Source organism: Leptodactylus fuscus, chromosome 9, assembly GCF_031893055.1.
Source record: "Leptodactylus fuscus isolate aLepFus1 chromosome 9, aLepFus1.hap2, whole genome shotgun sequence".
In the NCBI taxonomy this organism is placed as follows: domain Eukaryota; kingdom Metazoa; phylum Chordata; class Amphibia; order Anura; family Leptodactylidae; genus Leptodactylus; species Leptodactylus fuscus.
In genome coordinates, this window is record NC_134273.1 from 6,357,066 (window position 1) to 6,379,417 (window position 22,352).

At 45.2% G+C, this 22,352-nt stretch overlaps 1 protein-coding gene across 1 annotated transcript in view; it reads left to right on the plus strand.

Moving 5' to 3' along the window:
• The window catches only part of FGGY (FGGY carbohydrate kinase domain containing), a 115,876-nt gene that overhangs the window by 59,294 nt on the left and 34,230 nt on the right, over positions 1 to 22,352 (plus strand). Inside the window, exons 9-10 of the mRNA XM_075287782.1 lie at positions 16,631 to 16,738; positions 19,623 to 19,684. Of these exons, the coding sequence (XP_075143883.1) occupies positions 16,631 to 16,738; positions 19,623 to 19,684 (170 nt within the window). The remainder of the gene's footprint in view (positions 1 to 16,630; positions 16,739 to 19,622; positions 19,685 to 22,352) is intronic.

Consider the following 22,352-nt stretch of genomic DNA (forward strand, 5'->3'; position numbering starts at 1 on the left):
TGCTTTCAGCGATGACAAAATCATTAGCAGCGCCCATGCAGGACCACAGGGGGCAGCGACGTCAAGGGGCGGGGCTAAACTCCTGGAGTGAACTATTGTATCTGTACTGAAAGCAATTGTAACATTGTATCCATCACCGGAATCTGTCAGTGAACTGATACACCGGGGACATTCACTATTACAGGGAAGACACTTTAGTGTCAGAAATTGCATCAACGTTATGATGCAACAACGCGAGCGCCAGATGGAACTACACAGGCGACAAAAAGCGTAGGAAGTGCGACTGGCTCAACGCTCCTAAAACCCAAAGACGGTGGAACTAAAGCTCGTAGAAATGATTCCTGTAATGCAAATCTGACAATGGTCATGGTCAAGTGAAGCATCAAAGAAGCAGCCGCAGCGCCCTGATGTAGGAGCATGTGACTCTTGTTTCAAGATGGCCCCCGATCTGCGGCAAAAGTCAGACGTGCGCCAAAACTAATTAAGAATTAGAAAGTTTCTCCACATTGCAAGGTAAATACTAAGCAGAAGAAGCCTCTGCAGCAAATGTGCCGAGAATCTACACAGGTGTATAAGAAATCCTGCAAGGTTCACACTAGAGCCGGGATGTCCGTTGTTCTGGACCATCGAAGGGCAAACAGAGCGCTAACACAAATAGAGATGAACAAATGTGTTTGACCCGAATATCCCAAATTGTGTGGTTATGGGGATTCGTTCTGGACAAAATAAAATGACCGCCAGGGCACACAGTGCGGTAAATTATTATACCCCGGGGTCTCTTCAGGTCCAGGGGAGGAGCAAAAAATAAAAACCAAGATAGATGAGACTGACAAAGAAAGAACACCGCAGACGTATCGAACACTAATCAAAAAATTATGGCACATAGACCAGACGAGGATGGCACATGGACTGGACACGGATCACACATGGACTGGACACGGATGCCACACAGATTGCACACGGACTGGACACAGATTGGACATGGATGGCACACGGATCAGAAATGGGACACAGATGACACAGGAAGATACACTATAATGTACAACATCTGATTTGTGTGACTCGGCCCTATAGGAGGCGCCATACGAGTTACTCATTTCTCCTATATATAGAAACTCTAGCCAAGACAGAACAACGTCATGGCGCCCCCTTTGGCAGCTACCAAGCAGTTCACCTACACTGCCACTCCCCAAAGACCAAAAGTTATGACAAAAGAGTGACCCAGGACTTCCCCTTTAAGACACATTGTTGCTAGTTATGTAAAGGTTGCCTATAGGACACGTTGCGGACCAGACCTCCTCGTATCCGTGATATTGGGCGCTGTGGCGCTCGCTCATGCGTAGGTGTCTGAGTATCTGCTTATTTTTGTCTTGCCTGACTTTGGCGCAGTAAAGAAGACGGTTTTGTTCGGCAGCGGCTTCCTAGACATGACTGAGAGTCACCTGAGCATGTCCACTAATACTGCCCTGCTAATTGTAATTACTAGCGTACGTGCACCGGCAGCGCCTGCCAGGGATTTGCGTTACGCCATGTGGAACGTTGCACCATGTGCTCACAGCTATCGACTATTTGTACAGGGAAAGCCGCGGCATATTAATCGCCTGTAACTTATCCCATAGATTTCACATTACGGCCCCCGGACCGCCACTCACTGATTGCAGCTAATGAAAGACCGCTGTGTCAGCGGACGGGATTTTCCTCCACGGCCAGACGCTGTTTATATTCTGATATAGAAGCGATACAAACCTTAGAATTAACCCCGTCATGGAAAGCGGCAGAACATATGAGGAAAACAAGTAACACATTCACGTATGATCGGCTTATTCCACCCTGCTCATACTGCGCCGCCATATAGTACCACATGCCCGTACCTGTGAGATGTAGATACACTTTGTTCTAAGCCCAGAGGGGCGCAGGTGAATACGAAGTCACCGCCATATGGGTTACATGGCAGCCAAGCCCAGATGTCTCCTAATAAAGACTGACACTAATTAATTACCGGAGAGAAGGGAGCGAGGGAAAGCTGGGTGGCACAGACTAGGAAGGAACGTATTTAGCTTGGACTAATTATTGAAGTTTCCAGCCAAAATACAGTCTGCTGCTTTATAGGAACATAAGACGGCTCTGATGTATATGGGAACCATTCAATATTTTTCTTCATTTTTGAGCGTTGGGTGGAGGATAACAGCAAATTCAGTATAGTCACACAGAGCGATGGAGGGGAACAGCTGAATATACATGTCCTGGCACAAATAATGGCGAAATATAATGCACCTATATAATACTGTACTGATCCTGAGTTACATGCTGTATTATACTCCAGGAGCTGCGCTCACTATTCTGCTGGTACAGTCACTGTGCACATACATTACATTACTTATCCTGTATTATACTCCAGAGCTGCGCTCACTATTCTGCTGGTACAGTCACTGTGTACATACATTACATTACTTATCCTGTATTATACTCCAGAGCTGCGCTCACTATTCTGCTGGTGCAGTCACTGTGTACATACATTACATTACTTATCCTGTATTATACTCCAGAGCTGCGCTCACTATTCTGCTGGTACAGTCACTGTGTACATACATTACATTACTTATCCTGTATTATACTCCAGAGCTGCACTCACTATTCTGTTGGTACAGTCACTGTGTACATACATTACATTACTTATCCTGTATTATACTCCAGGAGCTGCGCTCACTATTCTGCTGGTACAGTCACTGTGTACATACATTACATTACTTATCCTGTATTATACTCCAGGAGCTGCGCTCACTATTCTGCTGGTACAGTCACTGTGTACATACATTACATTACTTATCCTGTATTATACTCCAGGAGCTGCGCTCACTATTCTGCTGGTACACCACTGTGTACATACATTACATTACTTATCCTGTATTATACTCCAGAGCTGCACTCACTATTCTGTTGGTGCAGTCACTGTGTACATACATTACATTACTTATCCTGTATTATACTCCAGAGCTGCGCTCACTATTCTGCTGGTACAGTCACTGTGTACATACATTACATTACTTATCCTGTATTATACTCCAGAGCTGCACTCACTATTCTGCTGGTACAGTCACTGTGTACATACATTACATTACTTATCCTGTATTATACTCCAGAGCTGCACTCACTATTCTGCTGGTACAGTCACTGTGTACATACATTACATTACTTATCCTGTATTATACTCCAGAGCTGCACTCACTATTCTGCTGGTACAGTCACTGTGTACATACATTACATTACTTATCCTGTATTATACCCCAGAGCTGCGCTCACTATTCTGCTGGTACAGTCACTGTGTACATACATTACATTACTTATCCTGTATTATACTCCAGAGCTGCACTCACTATTCTGCTGGTACAGTCACTGTGTACATACTTTACATTACTTATCTGTATTATACTCCAGAGCTGCGCTCACTATTCTGCTGGTGCAGTCACTGTGTACATACATTACATTACTTATCCTGTATTATACTCCAGTGCTGCACTCACTATTCTGCTGGTACAGTCACTGTGTACATACATTACATTACTTATCCTGTATTATACTCCAGAGCTGCACTCACTATTCTGCTGGTGCAGTCACTGTGTACGTACATTACATTACTTATCTGTATTATACTACAGAGCTGCGCTCACTATTCTGCTGGTGCAGTCACTGTGTACATACATTACATTACTTATCCTGTATTATACTCCAGAGCTGCGCTCACTATTCTGCTGGTACAGTCACTTTGTACATACATTACATTACTGATCCTGTATTATACTCTAGAGCTGCGCTCACTATTCTGCTGGTACAGTCACTGTGTACATACATTACATTACTTATCCTGTATTATACTCCAGAGCTGCGCTCACTATTCTGCTGGTGCAGTCACTGTGTACATACATTACATTACTTATCCTGTATTATACTGCAGAGCTGCGCTCACTATTCTGCTGGTGCAGTCAAATCAAATCAAATCAAAAATGCTTTATTGGCACGTCCGAATAGTTATTTGGCATTGCCAAAGCTAGTAAAGTGGGCGGGGGGGGGGGGGGGGGGTGTTGGGTTGGGTGGGTGGTGGGTATGGGGGGGGGGGTTGGGTTATAACAGTCCATGGAGTCTCATCTTCCTCTTCGTTGGTGGCTGCTATATGGGGGGGGGGGTTGGAGGTGGGGCAGGGCAGGGCGGTTGGTTTGGGGTATAACAGTCCGTGAAGTCTCATCTTCCTCTTCGTTGGTGGCTGCTATATGGGGAGGTGGGGGTGGGGGTGGGTGGGACGGGTGTTTTGGGATAAATATAACAGTCCGTGGAGTCTCATCTTCCTCTTGTTTGGTGACAGCTGGACACGTATTGGGCAGCGATCTCCACAGTGGCCTCTTCTTCTCCCAGTAGGATGTAGAGTTTCCTCTTCTCGTCTGCAGATATGAAGTCTGGGATGTGGGCAGAGAGTCTTTGGTAGTAGATGGCCCTCACAGCTGAGTATTTGGTGCAGTGTAGCAGGAAGTGGGTCTCGTCTTCTAGGACCCCCTGGTCACAGTGCTGGCACAGTCTCTTCTCCCGTGGCTTGTACGTCTGCCTGTATCGCCCCGTCTCTATCTCTAGGTTGTGGGCGCTCAGTCTGTACCGGCTCAGGGTCTGTCTGTGCTTGGGGTGGCGTATTCTCTCCAGGTAGGTGGCCATGGTGTAGTCCCTTTGTAGGGATTGGTACACGGTGAGTTTCTTGGAGTTATGTGTTTCGTTTCTCCATTCTTCAATGTACCGCTCTCTATTTGCCTCTGTGGTCGCCTTTATTTCGGCCTTGGTTATCATCTGTTGGAGTTTTTGGTTTGGTGGTTGGCTGCTGTTTGGTTGGTGAATGTCTGGTTTGCTCAGGTGGCTTAGCCATGCTTGGTGGTGGTAGGAGTCGGGCTCGCTCCCCTGGGTGTGTGCCTGGAAAGCTAGCGCCCTCTTCTGTATGGTGAGCCATAGGGGGAGTCTGCCTAGCTCTGCCCTGCAGGCTATGTTGGTGGTGTTGCGATGGACATGGAGCAGGTATTTGCAGAACTCCAGGTGGAAGTTCTCTGTTGGGCTGGAATCCCACTTTGACTGGTCTGGGTAGGTGGCTGGGCCCCAAACCTCACTGCCATAGAGAAGGATCGGGGAGATGACAGCGTCAAATATCTTCAGCCAGACCCTCACCGGTGGTTTGAGGTGGTACAGTTGTCTTCTGATGGCGTAGAAGGTTCTGCAGGCTTTTGTTTTCAGGGTTTCTATTGCTGCTTTGAAGCTTCCTGATTGGCTGAGCTCCAGCCCCAGGTAGGTGTAGCTGTTGGTTTTCTCCAGTGTGGAGCCGTTCAGTGTGAATTGTGGGGTGGTGGAGGCTTTATTGTGGCCCTTCTTCTGGAATACCATGATTTTGGTCTTCTTCTGGTTGATGGGTAGGGCCCATGTGGTGCTGAATTTTTCCAGCACTGATAGGCTTTCTTGGAGGTCTTTCTCGGTGGGGGCCAGGAGTAGGAGGTCATCGGCATACAGCAGGAACTTCACCTCCCGGTCGTTCAGGGTGAGGCCTGGGGTTGGTGAGGCCTCCAGGGCTGTAGCCAGTTCATTGATATAGATGTTGAAGAGCGTTGGGCTCAGGCTACAGCCTTGTCTGACCCCTCGGGCCTGTTGGAAGTATGCTGTCCTTTTCCCATTCACCTTCACACTGCACTGGTTTCCGGTGTAGGAGCTCTTGATGACGTCGTACGTTCTTCCTCCTATTCCGCTCTCTAGGAGTTTTAGGAGTAGGCCTGGGTGCCATACTGAATCAAACGCCTTCTTAAAGTCCACGAAGCAGGCGAATATCTTGCCTCTTCTGGTGTTGTGGACGTGCGTCTTGATGAGGCTGTGCAGGGTGTAGATATGGTCTGTGGTGCGGTGGTTTGGCATGAACCCTGCTTGGCTCTTGCTGAGGACCCCGTGTTGTGTGAGGAAGGTGAGGATTCTGTTATTGATGATGCTGTTGTACAGTTTCCCCAGCTATGTGCTGCTGACGCAGATCCCTCTGTAGTTGTTGGGGTCATATTGGTCCCCATTCTTGTAGATGGGGGTTATGAGCCCTTTGTTCCAGTCTTCGGGGAAGTGTCCAGCATTGAGCACGAGGGTGAATAGCTTTGCCAGTGCCGCGTGTATTGCTGGAGGGCTGTATTTGATCATCTCTGGTAGGATGCCGTCAGGGCCACTGGCCTTTTTGCCTTTCAGCACGGCAATTCTTTCCTGTATATCTTTTATGGTGATTGGCGAGTCCAGAGGGTTCTGGAAGTCTTTGATGGCTTTCTCCATGTCCCTCAGTTTGGTGATTATCTGTTGCTGTTCTGGGGTTAGTTCTTCTTCTGGGATGTTTTTGTAGAGACCTCTGAAGTAGTTGAGCCAGATATTGCCATTTTGGATGTGGAGAGAGTTTTTCTTGGGCTTTGTGCCCATGTGGTGCCAGGTCTCCCAGAATGAGCTGTCCTGGAGGGAGTCCTCTAGTTGCTCAATTTTGTGGGAGAGGTATCTCTGTTTCTTCTCTCTGAGGGTGCCCTTGTATTGCTTGCATAGATTGTTGTAGGCTTCCCTCACCTCCTTGTTGTTGGGGTCCCTGTGTTTTTGGTTGGAGGCTGTTCTTAGGTTATGGCGTAGTGCTCTGCAGTCGCTGTCGAACCATTCACTGCAGTCACTGTGTACATACATTACATTACTTATCCTGTATTATACTCCAGAGCTGCGCTCACTATTCTGCTTGTACAGTCACTGTGTATATACATTACATTACTTATCCTGTATTATACTCCAGAGCTGCGCTCACTATTCTGCTGGTACAGTCACTGTGTACATAAATTACATTACTTATCCTGTATTATACTTCAGAGCTGCGCTCACTATTCTGCTGGTACAGTCACTGTGTACATACATTACATTACTTATCCTGTATTATACTTCAGAGCTGCGCTCACTATTCTGCTGGTACAGTCACTGTGTACATACATTACATTACTTATCCTGTATTATACTCCAGAGCTGCGCTCACTATTCTGCTGGTGCAGTCACTGTGTACATACATTACATTACTTATCCTGTATTATACTCCAGAGCTGCGCTCACTATTCTGCTTGTACAGTCACTGTGTATATACATTACATTACTTATCCTGTATTATACTCCAGAGCTGCGCTCACTATTCTGCTGGTGCAGTCTCTGTGTACATACATTACATTACTTATCCTGTATTATACTCCAGAGCTGCGCTCACTATTCTGCTGGTGCAGTCTCTGTGTACATACATTACATTACTTATCCTGTATTATACTCCAGAGCTGCGCTCACTATTCTGCTGGTACAGTCACTGTGTACATACATTACATTACTTATCCTGTATTATACTCCAGAGCTGCGCTCACTATTCTGCTGGTACAGTCACTGTGTACATACATTACATTACTTATCCTGTATTATACTCCAGAGCTGCGCTCACTATTCTGCTGGTACAGTCACTGTGTACATACATTACATTACTTATCCTGTATTATACTCCAGAGCTACGCTCACTATTCTGCTGGTGCAGTCTCTGTGTACATACATTACATTACTTATCCTGTATTATACTCCAGAGCTGCGCTCACTATTCTGCTGGTACAGTCACTGTGTACATACATTACATTACTTATCCTGTATTATACTCCAGAGCTGCGCTCACTATTCTGCTGGTACAGTCACTGTGTATATACATTACATTACTTATCCTGTATTATACTCCAGAGCTGCGCTCACTATTCTGCTGGTACAGTCACTGTGTACATACATTACATTACTTATCCTGTACTGATACTGAGTTACATCCAGTATTTCAGCTCTAATGCCTGTAGAATTGTGAGTACAGCTCTGAAGTATAATTCAGCAGCATGTCCGTGGTAACAGTAGGTCTAGTAGAACGCTTTACAGCAGAACTTTCTCTTTGGGGAGATTTGGGGTTGGGCAGGGACTCTGTTATTGCTCCATCAGACAATACTGGGACTTGCTATGTATATATACAGTATATACCGCTGCAGGCCGTGTCCTCATATCCAGCTCACTTGCCTCTTCCTGGTGCACAGATGATACAATGTGAATAGGGTCTTTCTTTTGGCTATTGGGTGTCATTAGTCCTCAGTTATTATTTCCCAGGGTCCCTGACATGGTTTGGATGGGGGAGGTTGCTGCAGTGGTTGAGCCTGTGGTCGGGCCGGTGCTGCGTCGCTCTCCTTACATCAGGTACTGCGGCTTCTACATCTGAGCTACAGAAGCACCTTTGTGCGGCTCCTGGGAAAGGGAAGAGGTTGGCAGCCGAACTGTGAGAAAAGTCTAACTTCACGATTTTTGTGGTTTTGGCAGGGGAGCAGCCATCAGGAGGAATTCAATAACATAAAGCAGAGGGATCGCTATAAGGCAGAGCCGTATTCACACTGCGCTCCCAAAACAGCACAGAAGTTTTTATCTTTGGCCTTAGCGGGTTCTTTGTAACACAAAGGGATTGTGCAAAACAGAAAAATCCTGTTTACAGAGTCTCGTGCTGCTAAGACCCCCGGAGATCCGCTCAGTAGCAAGTGTGAAATCCCCCTGCAGTGCCTCCACAGGGGAAATTAAGTATTACACACATTGGGCTATCCATGTAACACTCAGACACGTCGGGTCCTCCGGGGACTGAGGTCATCTTTATAGGTCTAACTTGTATTCGGGACCCCCCCTCTATTAATGGGATCCTACTCTTGATACTTATTTCCTGCCTAGTAGATAGAGAAGAAGTGTTTGGGGGTCCGACCTCGGGAACCTCTGACAATCACAACAATGTGAATCCATAAGTGCCCCCAAGTCCCCTCTGCAAATGGAGAGTTGGTGCAGATGTGACCCCTCTACGTTCACTTCTATGGGACACGTCCAGATTCCCATTCTTGTAATCACTGAGGTTCTGCAACTGCCCCCAAGTGGCCACATTGTGAACAAGGGAAGTGTTAAGAGTGGGATAACCCCACCAGGGATCGAAGGACTGAAGATGGCCACCCATGGCGACCCCTCACCCAGGACAGCAGGGCCAAGCGCTGGTTACTCCACAGGCTGAGATTATGGAGACCCTGTGCAGGTTTAGAGGGGGCCTTTCACCACCTCGCCAACTCCATCTTCTTGCATACTTTAATAGCCGCCCCTCCTTTATAATAGTCCCCCTATTCTCTAGCCCCACCATTCCTGAGAAATCTGTGCTCTTACTTCCAGCACCCAATATGATAATTAGACTCCCTACTGTTATGGTGGACGGTCCTTGATTGAAGCCGATCATCTAGGACCTCGCACCTGATGGTAAGGAGTCAATTAGTGTTTTGGGAGGTAAAACCTTGATAGCATTGATTGCTCAGGAATGGTGGGGGCTAGAGAAGAAATTACAATGGCTCTGGAATCAGAGGGGCGAAGCCTATTGAAGGATGCAAAAAGATGGAGTTGGTGGAGGGGGTGAGAGGTCCTATTTAAATAAAGCTATACCCTGAGATGCCCACCCCATCTATATTAGCCGTCTGCACAGTCTGTATTCTGCTGATAGTAGCCGTCTGGCTCCTAGTTACTGAAGATCAGGAATGAGACGTCCATTATTACCCTGCTATCTGCTGCCCCAGCCCTCCACAGTTCCAGTTTGGTCTCATAGCCCCCTGTGGGTCTGGCCAGTTCCCGCTGTCTGCTGACAGGTGTCCGGTTCTCATCCTTTGCCCTGGATTTTTAATCTGTCTATTAATAGTTTGCAGTGTTTGCTCTGTCTTATACATTTCCAGTCTCTTTTCCTTCTCTTTTTCTATCTTGGCTCCAGCGTTGGCCAGATCTTATTTTGTGTGACTCTGAGGAGCTCGGTGTCTGAGTTTTGACAGCGGCTGGGAAACACCAAGACACCTGCCAACTCTGGAGCCTGGCCGTTGGGTATAGGCTGGAGCCAGAGTGGTGTGTGCGCTCCTCACATCCATCCGCGGGTGTAGACAGGGCAGGAAACACAAGCTGGCTCACGGTGTTCTTGTAACGGGATCCTACTCCTTCTTAGTGTTGGACAAACCAACAAGTGTATCGTCTTCCTGGCCTATGGATTGATGTGAGGTGCCATGTGCTCTGCTTGTGCAATGCTGAGGACAGGCGCAAGAACTGAGGGTCAGCAAAACAGAATCAGCCACCATAAAAAGGGAATGGTACACATACTGTACCCAAATAATCTACAGAAATAAATCATTCTGAAGGCGTAGTCTGGAATGAGCATGCTCCGTAAGAGAGTCCTTGATTGGGGATAATTCTTAATAAGAGAGTCTTTCATTAAGCATGCTCTCTAAAAAAAAAAAAAAAAAAGTCTTGAATGGTCATGCTCCCTGAAATAATCCTTTAGTAGGCATAATTCCTATAAAACAAAGTCCTTGAATGCGCATGCTCCTTTAAAAAAAAGTCCTGGAGTGGACATGCACCCTTATATAAAATTATTCCTAAGAATCCTTGAGTGGGCATGCTCTCCAGGCATCCTTGAGTGGGCATGCTCCCTGCACGAAATCTTCCTAGTGGTCTAGACTTATGAAGGGCTGCTAGAAGTAATCCAGTAAGAATATCTCCACCACCACCTGCGTCTAGTGTAATGTTGTATCACTTGCTGACAATGTTATTGTGGAGTTATGTGCTCCTGCTGGAGTACTGACCTCCGCTCTGCTCCTCTGGTGCACATAATGTTATTGTATGAACAGGAGGTCAGGACAAAGAAGGGATAGTAAAGCCTCGATCCTGACCTTCTGTTCACTGTGTGCACCGAAGGAGCAGATGGGAGGTCAGTGCTTCGGATGGGAGCACATAACTTCACAATAAAGCTGTCAAACTATTTGATAACAGATGGCTGCTTAAGTTAAGAAAAACTGTTTTGTCTATGGGCTGCCAAATGTAGGAATCCGAGCTGCAGTACCAGACACAGCCTAGGGGTAGGAGTGGAGCTATTTTTTTATACATTCGGTGTGATACAACTCCAACATGGATTGTATCCAGCTGTTTGAGACCCCTGCCGTGCCTAGATATATCCGTTTACCTATCTGCAGAGGCACGTGAAGAAAAGCTGGGTGACTACTGACTTGTCCTGAGTCCATAGTGGTCGTCATCCAGCTTTCCCAGAAGACGTTCTATATTCCTGAGATTTAGTCCAGATCCCTAATTGATACAATGTACAGTAAGAGCCTGTAATGGATCCCGCTCCAGGTTCTCGCTCCGGCCTCAGATTGATCCGTTCGGCTCAGAAATGACTCACGGATTGTAACTGGAAGAGGTCAGCGTTCACATTGGCCTTTCTGGAAGTTGTTTCTCTAGCGCACGTGACGCAGCCGAGAGTTTCTGGAGATTTTATTGCAGATGCCACGTGAATATCTTGGCACGAACCTCCGACTGCAAAATAAAAACATGTTGTTTTTTGGGTTGGGGGTTCTGGGGAAGCTGCAGAGAATTACCAGCAGAGGCTTCTGTATAAGTTGGCTGCTGTTTCCTTGCAGCCTGCGGAGTGTTTGGGCTTTGTCCGCTCTAGACCATTATTATATTCTTCTCCATTCAGTTCCAAAGCTGCACTTTCTGGAGGTTTCCTGTTACTGAGGTGCGGTGACAGTCACACAGGGAGGGATCAGCGTTTATGTCACATGTCTGACACCAGAATAGAAAAGGATTTGAAAGCTGCTCTGGATGTGACTAGAGAAAAAGGCATCACTTGAGATCACTACAAGTACTTGCATTGTCACTCAGCTTTCTACAGATATGTTAAAAGAGAACTACAGTGTAACTTGCCATTATACGCAGTTCTGTGGGGTCTACGGTATATGTAACAACAACCTTAGATGAAAGAGGAATAAAGCCAGATTATATCTCTGCAGACTGAGTCTGTGCCCACACAACAGCTGTATACAGTGCCGCTGCTCTTGTATATAGCACTGGGGAGTGGGACCTCTGTCTATATCCATCTATTGTCACTACCACCAATACATACAATAGGACATTATTGCAACAAAGGTCAGTGTAACAATGTAGGATTTAATGACAAGTTGTTATGACATCACAAGACACTATGACATCACAAAACAGTCAGACATCATAATATTATGAGCCATTACAGCCCTAGAGGACATAAGAACATTATATAGCTACCACATCACAGGACGTTATAGAGCAATATGACATCACTGGACATTATAGAGTAATATGACATCACTGGACATTATAGAGCAATATGACATCACTGGACATTATAGAGCAATATGACATCACTGGACATTATAGAGTAATATGACATCACTGGACATTATAGAGCAATATGACATCACAGGACGTTATAGAGCAATATGACATCACTGGACATTATAGAGTAATATGACATCACTGGACATTATAGAGTAATATGACATCACAGGACGTTATAGAGCAATATGACATCACTGGACATTATAGAGTAATATGACATCACTGGACATTATAGAGTAATATGACATCACTGGACATTATAGAGCACTATGACATCACTGGACATTATAGAGTAATATGACATCACTGGACATTATAGAGCAATATGACATCACAGGACATTATAGAGCAATATAACATCACTGGGCATTATAGAGCAATATGACATCACTGGACGTTATAGAGCAATATGACATCACTGGACATTATAGAGCACTATGACATCACTGGACATTATAGAGCACTATGACATCACTGGACATTATAGAGCAATATGACATCACTGGACATTATAGAGCAATATGACATCACTGGACATTATAGAGCACTATGACATCACTGAACGTTATAGAGCAATATGACATCACTGGACATTATAGAGTAATATGACATCACTGGGCATTATAGAGCAATATGACATCACAGGACATTATAGAGTAATATGACATCACTGGACATTATAGAGTAATATGACATCACTGGACATTATAGAGCAATATGACATCACAGAACATTATAGAGCAATATAACATCACTGGGCATTATAGAGCAATATGACATCACTGGACGTTATAGAGCAATATGACATCACTGGACATTATAGAGCACTATGACATCACTGGACATTATAGAGCACTATGACATCACTGGACATTATAGAGCAATATGACATCACTGGACATTATAGAGCAATATGACATCACTGGACATTATAGAGCACTATGACATCACTGAACGTTATAGAGCAATATGACATCACTGGACATTATAGAGTAATATGACATCACTGGGCATTATAGAGCAATATGACATCACAGGACATTATAGAGTAATATGACATCACTGGACATTATAGAGTAATATGACATCACTGGACATTATAGAGCAATATGACATCACAGGACATTATAGAGCAATATAACATCACTGGGCATTATAGAGCAATATGACATCACTGGACGTTATAGAGCAATATGACATCACTGGACATTATAGAGCAATATGACATCACAGGACATTATAGAGCAATATGACATCACTGGACATTATAGAGCAATATGACATCACTGGACGTTATAGAGCAATATGACATCACTGGACATTATAGAGCACTATGACATCACTGGACATTATAGAGCAATATGACATCACTGGACATTATAGAGCAATATGACATCACTGGACATTATAGAGCAATATGACATCACTGGACATTATAGAGCACTATGACATCACTGAACGTTATAGAGCAATATGACATCACTGGACATTATAGAGCACTATGACATCACTGAACGTTATAGAGCAATATGACATCACTGGACATTATAGAGTAATATGACATCACTGGACATTATAGAGCAATATGACATCACAGGACGTTATAGAGCAATATGACATCACTGGACATTATAGAGTAATATGACATCACTGGACATTATAGAGCAATATGACATCACAGGACGTTATAGAGCAATATGACATCACTGGACATTATAGAGTAATATGACATCACTGGACATTATAGAGCAATATGACATCACAGGACATTATAGAGCAATATGACATCACTGGGCATTATAGAGCAATATGACATCACTGGACGTTATAGAGCAATATGACATCACTGGACATTATAGAGCACTATGACATCACTGGACATTATAGAGCAATATGACATCACTGGACATTATAGAGCAATATGACATCACTGGACATTATAGAGCACTATGACATCACTGAACGTTATAGAGCAATATGACATCACTGGACATTATAACATAAGACAATATGGAATGTATAGAATATTATGACATCACAAGAAAATTTTAACATAGTCCATATTAACATATATAGAATATGACATCACAGGACATTACATGGCACTTCTATAACATTAGGACACCACGAGACATTGTAACATGTATACAACATTATGACATCACAGAAGTGCATTCCTACTCTCATTATAATTGGATAGTGACAGTCACATGACTATTTTCAGTGTCACTTTATTCTCCCTTATGATACATTGTGCACCTTGTGTGGTTCATCTTCAGTTTCTGAGAGGTGACAAGACCCCTGAGTTTTCCAGTTGCGGCCATATAGAAGGTCTGTGGTTACATCTGCATAGACTGCTGAGATTTCCCGCTGTGAGAGAGGCCAAGAGCGCTGATCCCTTCATAGTTAGCAGAGCAGTTTCCTGAGATTATAATAAGCTGACAATCCTGCAGGGACATTATATCTGCTGTTCTGGAGCTTTCTCTTTAATATCCCACATGATACAGTAACATATAGAGACTGCTCCATTCTTTCTGCCCATGAAGTTGTCAGATTTCTGTGGAGTTTTCCTCCGCCCGCACTTTGTATTTTATGTGCCCGCCGGATACTTCACGTCCTAATGTAAATCGGCAGCTTTAAGGTTTACATTCAGGCCGGGCTCTCAATCTGACATGTAAATAATCCATCTCCATCCAGTGTTTAGCAGTGAGGCCGGATCTCACATTACACCCAATTGTTCTTCTTGTCAGAGATCTGCAGAATAGCAGAGCTCAGCAAAAGACGATCCAGCAGAGTCTCCCTGACCCCAGAGAACCGACCGCAGCCGTGTACATGGAGAGAACCATAAGTGATACAAGGGGACGAGCTGCACGCTGGGGTCAGCAGGGGGGCCTTGTATAGCGTTTGTTACATTGTATAATCACCAAGTATTGTAACACAACTTTCTGAGGATCTGAATTCCAGCTATAGTATTATAGCCATTATTGATATGATAAGATTTATTCAGACTGTTACTCAAGTGGTCGTAGTGGTCATAACTGGGCCCAGACGCCAGGGGGGCCTACAGGTCCCCTCACCACACTAGGCCTGGATATACTTCTTTAATCTCCATTCTGATCCTCTTAGATATCTGGCAGTCTGTGCATATTACATGTATTTCCCTGCCCTCTGGTGCACTGGAGGGAGAAGGTTTATGATACACAGCCGTCAACTGTCAGAAAGGAGGAAATTAACCCTATAGTGGCAAAATAGCACTTGGCCAGCAGCATATAGTCATGGTAGGGATTCTGTGGGGAGGCTGTGCCATGAAAAGAATCACAATCACTATGATAGGAAGCTTGTGTGCACACTCATGGTGTGAAGACGTCATCATGGTGGTCTGGGCCAGATAGAGAAGGATTCTACAGGCTTCTACCCCTGCCATTGCTTGGTCTTGTATATGTCTCCGCAGTGTCGCCCCCTCTGCAGCCTCCACCATTCTGCGCTATAGGCCAGCAGGGGGGCCTTGTAGAACCAGCAGGGTCCTGTATCCACCTTGAGCTATATATACTTTATAGATAACAAATGCTGGTTACATTATACCCCGGCTCATCCTGGGCGGTCGGGGGCTCCGTGTCCTGCAGCAGCTCCTTCCCAGCGACTCGCAGATGCTTTCTCTTTTTTAACAAAGCTTTTCCATATAATTGGAGAGAAGTGTCTAATGTAAACTCTCACAGATGGCATCAGCCAAAGTAAGCAAGGATTCCAGGCCGGCAGTAAATGAACCGCTAAGTGAGTGTCTGTGTATCATCAAGTGGAGAAATCTCTGATATACTGTATCTGCTGGGATATGCACTGTATATAAGGGCATGGTATATACAGTACAGACTGGGCTGGGATGGTCTGGAATCTGACTGCTCATAGGATCAGCTTTTATGGTTCCTACAAGGCTCTAAGTGATACAATGAAGCTGGTTCTCTGACCATAGAAGAATACAGCAAATGACATCACCACCCCACAACTGGTGACATCACAAGGACCAGGACAGACACAGTCCGTGTATTATCAGAAGGACACACGGAATCATTAGGGTTACATAGTTACTAGTCATGTGGCAGGGTCTTTATTGTATTGTACATAGAGCCCACCATACAGAGTACGGACCCTAAACCCCTGTGTGCAGTGATACAATGTTGCTACTTATCTTACCATAGAATAATACAGTAAATGATGTCATCACCCTGCATTTCGTGACATTATTAAACCCGCCCCCAAGGAGCAGGGCAGACACAATTTACCTATTACAAGGTGGGGGGGGGGGGGCATACAGAGTTATTTCTGTGATATTTAGTGATATTTCTATTTCCGCCTCTTACAGATCAGCGAGGAGCCGATATTTGTCCCGGGTGTCTGGGGGCCCTATTACTCGGCCATGGTTCCAGGATTCTGGCTCAGCGAGGGTGGACAGAGTGCAACCGGAAAACTAGTAAGTTGTATGAGGTATTATGTGACATGTCACATACCGCCATCTGTACGTGATACAGCCCCACCGGCCTATTATATAATGTACTGCAGGTTCAGCCGCTCTGTACTGCAAGCAGATCTGCATTAAGGATATGAGATAACCTCAGAATACTAGAAATTAGATAAAGACCTAGATGGATTATATTGTAGTGGGCGGAGCTGCAGAGAGAGGAAAGGGGAGGAGTTAGCAGGGCCTGCGCACATGAGAAAAGACAAGGTGACTCTGTGACCAAACGATAACTCAATAATGCAAAGATGGAGGTCCTGCTACTGTGACTGCACTTGGAATGATTAGAATTGTTGCTTTTTATAATAAACAAATACAAAATAATAACATTTGTAGAAAGAGCCCGGACAGGACGTAGCGATAAGATAAGATAATCCTTTAATAGTCCCACAGTGGGGAAATTTCATCATGTAGTGATTGTTTATTGCTCTAGGGACAAGTTGTATATTCACATATGGGCAGGTGCATAGATATAGGGGGTCCAGAGGTAGCAATCACTACCGGGCCCCACAGCTACAGGGGGCCCAAAGGTCTTTCTACAACATAAAGAGATACCAGTATTATATATAGCCAATGGTAAGTGCGGGCCCCAAAATGAGTTTTGCATTGGAACCCAGAATCTTCATGTTATTTCTCTGCATATAGGTATATAAGCCCAACCTCTGATCCCCCCCCCCCCCCCCCAGGCCCTGTTGATCTTGCCCAATCTGTATCTGCACCAGAGGTTGCAGATAGAGTTATAGCTGGGACCTATCTCCTGCTGTCTGGGACAGATGTACAGGAATGGCCATGGTACCACAGCAAGGACTACAGGGAAGTGAACTGCTATGGTGATGTCACTGGGGAGGAAGGTCCTGGCAGGTCCCTGCAGGTCCTCAGCACTTCACCACCACCATGTCTGCAAATACCAGCAGAGGTTACAACACAGATTATATCCAGTATAACATTATTCATGACAATAGTATCCAGTCTGGACATTCCTCTACATAGCTTAACATCTCAGCTTTCCAGAACTCTCCCTCGTCCTTGCTACAGTGTATCAGTGCAGGATTGTCCAGGCTGGATACAAATGTAACAAACCCTCCGCTGTAGATACGGGGTCGCTGCCTGTGAATGTTCTCATGTTTTGCCAGTAAACAGAGACCCTGAAAATATTGAAGAATAAATGTATATTAGAAGTTGCAGAACTTCTCATAACACGATGGTTACATTTTATTCACATAGACCTGGCCCCTTCTAATTTACCGGTGAGACCCTCGGCTCCTCGCAGTGCCCCCTCCTGTCCTGTCGTACCTGCCCGCAGGCTATGGCAGTCTTTATCCTCTGATCTCTGCCCTCGGATGGCAGTGATGTGATGTGCAGTGATGGCCGCTCATTGATTCTCTGCATAATATATGTCTGTATAGTCATGAGGGTTAGATAATCCGGCGTGACTCAGATAACACCGCGCTCCGGCCGCTCCATCTGCACCATTTACATATCGATTCTGGATAGAAAGTGATTCCTGGAGCGCAGAGACATCAGCCTGTCATCCAGAGCTACATACTGCGCAAATCTGAGGTCATCTGCTGACATTATACCAGGAGGGGGAAGTGTAGAAGAAAAAGATACAGAACTGTGCAAAAGTTTTAAGCAGGTGTGAAAATAATGGTACATGGTAAGAATGATTTTAGAAAGTGAAGGGTTAATAGCTTGTTTTTTTTATCAATTAACAAAATCCAAAAACCAAACCCCATCAATATTTGGTGTGACCATTGCCCTTTGGAGGAGGAGTCCTGGAAGCGATAATCTGGCCCCCACAGATATAGCCCTGATCTCATCATCGTCAAGTCTGTCTGGGGTGACCTGAAGAGACAGAGAGACTGGAGCAAGAAACATCCACTGATCTGGGCTTAGTTCTCTAAGATGGCGGCGGGAACAAACTCCCTGCCCAGTTCTGCCAAAAACCGTCTGCGAGTGCCGAGAATTAGTGGAAGGCAAAAGCCAAATATTGATGGGATTTACATCTGTTTTTTCCTCTATTTCTGAACTCATTATTACTGCAGCACCGAACACACACCTGCCTAAAACTTTTGCACTGTATTGTATATTTGTGAACGGTGGGTGGAGTTGGGCTGCTCCATTTTCTAGATTTCATTTTGCTGTCCTGGAGTTAAGACCTTCCTATAACCAGGGGCTGAGCCTTTGCTTTGGACATGTCTACCTTACACAGGTGCGAGGCTTGTTACAATGTATCAGGGCTTTATCTTACACTGTATTTACAGGAGTCAGTCTTTGTTGCAGTTTTTGCAAAGCTGAAACATTTTTGCAAAAAACGCAACAACTAACGACTTGTGTAAATAGACACTGACAAGACTGATGTGATGAGGACGGGCCTAGAACCCCAAAATCCAACCAAGAATTCACTGACAGCAAGCAGAGATCTAGAGAATGGTGAGAGATTGAAACGAAAGGGGAGTTTTGAGAGAAAAAAAACAAAAACCTTTTGACTACACTTCCACACCATGCCCATGCTCAGCACTCATTGTAACCACCGCGTAGTCCCGGCCAGACTAAAACAATCCAAAAAGTCTTAACTTTTTGAGGCCAGGACACTGCTCTCGGCACCTTTCCCTCCTCCACCTCCTCTCTCTTCTGCGCCTTGTCATCTCCAGGCTTCACTGTTCCTTTCTTCTGCAGTTTTGCTGACCTCGGTCCAATCTATGTAAATGAATTGTAGCGATCGGGCCGCGGTGTTTTTGTAAATTGCGTCCCGGTCAGATAAATGGATTACGTTGCATTATGCGTTGCAGGATCCATTACACTTCATTCAATTTGCATTTCTCTCTCCCCTCTTAAGATTGATCACATCGTCCAGGGCCACGATGGATTCACCGAATTACAAAAGAAAGCCAAATCCAGGTCAGTGTCCAATTTTTTATTTATTTTTTTTTAATTTTTTGTATTTTTTTCCTGCGGCTTTCCGGCTGCCTACTGGAACCTTTTCAATTTGTCATTACTGTAATGATATAAAGCAGCCGGGCTCAAACAATAGGAAAGATCTGCCAAGATATCCCTGACAAGAATTACTTTTGTCTCGCACTGATTGAAAGCTTTTAGACAAAAAAAAAAAAAATTAGAGCCGGGTAAAATGGGACAAAGATGAAAGGCGGGAGGAGAAGAGAGATTATGTTTCTGGATGTAACAGGAATGTGTTCCTCCTTGGTCGGGGCTGTGGTTAGGACTAGGGGTCTGCTTTCTCCATTACAAGCCTGGGTCTAGGGGGCCGGCCTGGCTGTATGAGCCTTGTACTAGCAAATCCCAGCAGGGGCGCAGATAAAGAGCTGCCAAAATCCTTCGCACCATAAGGAACCAAGTCTGTAAAGTTTAGTTTTAATATATATCATATACAGTGTTGGAGATTCTGTTCTATACTCCAATCACTTCCAGAGCTGCATGCAGAATTCAGCTGGTTGCTATGTGGAGTGTGTCAGCGCTGTGCTGACAGACCCGCCCCTAAGTCTGGATTCACACAGCTGTAATACTGGCCATATAAGAGCTGCAGGACCCCTGTCATGCTCACGGTTTGGGTTATTAGACCCTCGGCCGGGGTGGGATTTGCAGCTTCAATATGGTCCATATAATCCGGGCATATTACAGGCACGTGAGCCTCAGTGACGCCATGTTCTGGGGGAGCTGAGGCTGTCACTGGGGCACTATGGCTGGGCACTGTTGTATAAGCAAAGTGGCAGACACTGGCACGGCAATGGAAGTACTGGGGGGCGGCAATGTTATGGGGGTGCTGAGGCCGGCGCTGATATTGTGGTGATACACAGCGGTATTGTTATGGGGCACTGCACTGGGGTTTGCACTGTTATGGGCAGGCTTAGATTTGTACTATTAAGGGGAGGCAGGCTGATATTATAATGATGCACAGGGGCATTGTTATGGGGCACTGTGTTGGCATTGTTATGGGGCATTGTGTTGGCATTGTTATGGGGCAATGTGTTGGCATTGTTATGGGGCACTGTGTTGGCATTGTTATGGGGCATTGTGTTGGCATTGTTATGGGGCATTGTGTTGGCATTGTTATGGGGCAATGTGTTGGCATTGTTATGGGGCACTGTGTTGGCATTGTTATGGAGCACTGTGTTGGCATTGTTATGGGGCAATGTGTTGGCATTGTTATGGGGCATTGTGTTGACATTGTTATGGGGCATTGTGTTGGCATTGTTATGGGGCATTGTGTTGGCATTGTTATAGGGCAATGTGTTGGCATTTTTATGGGGCATTGTGTTGGCATTGTTATGGGGCAATGTGTTGGCATTGTTATGGGGCAATGTGTTGGCATTGTTATGGGGCACTGTGTTGGCATTGTTATGGAGCACTGTGTTGGCATTGTTATGGGGCAATGTGTTGGCATTGTTATGGGGCATTGTGTTGACATTGTTATGGGGCATTGTGTTGGCATTGTTATGGGGCATTGTGTTGGCATTGTTATAGGGCAATGTGTTGGCATTGTTATGGGGCATTGTGTTGGCATTGTTATGGGGCAATGTGTTGGCATTGTTATGGGGCAATGTGTTGGCATTGTTATGGGGCACTGTGTTGGCATTGTTATGGAGCACTGTGTTGGCATTGTTATGGAGCACTGTGTTGGCATTGTTATGGGGCAATGTGTTGGCATTGTTATGGGGCATTGTGTTGACATTGTTTGGGGCACTGTGTTGGCATTGTTATGGAGCACTGTGTTGGCATTGTTATGGGGCATTGTGTTGGCATTGTTGACGTTGTTATGGAGCACTGTGTTGGCATTGTTATGGAGCACTGTGTTGGCATTGTTATGGGGCAATGTGTTGACGTTGTTATGGAGCACTGTGTTGGCATTGTTATGGAGCACTGTGTTGGCATTGTTATGGAGCACTGTGTTGGCATTGTTATGGGGCAATGTGTTGACGTTGTTATGGAGCACTGTGTTGGCATTGTTATGGAGCACTGTGTTGGCATTGTTATAGGGCACTGTGTTGGCATTGTTATGGGGCAATGTGTTGACGTTGTTATGGAGCACTGTGTTGGCATTGTTATAGGGCACTGTGTTGGCATTGTTATAGGGCACTGTGTTGGCATTGTTATGGGGCAATGTGTTGGCATTGTTATGGAGCACTGTGTTGGCATTGTTATGGAGCACTGTGTTGGCATTGTTATAGGGCACTGTGTTGGCATTGTTATGGAGCACTGTGTTGGCATTGTTATGGAGCACTGTGTTGGCATTGTTATGGAGCACTGTGTTGGCATTGTTATGGGGCATTGTGTTGACATTGTTATAGGGCAATGTGTTGGCATTGTTTGGGGCATTGTGTTGGCATTGTTATGGGGCATTGTGTTGTCATTGTTATGGAGCATTGTGTTGGCATTGTTTGGGGCACTGTGTTGGCATTGTTATGGAGCACTGTGTTGGCATTGTTATAGGGCACTGTGTTGGCATTGTTATGGGGCAATGTGTTGACGTTGTTATGGTGCACTGTGTTGGCATTGTTATGGAGCACTGTGTTGGCATTGTTATGGGGCATTGTGTTGGCATTGTTGACAT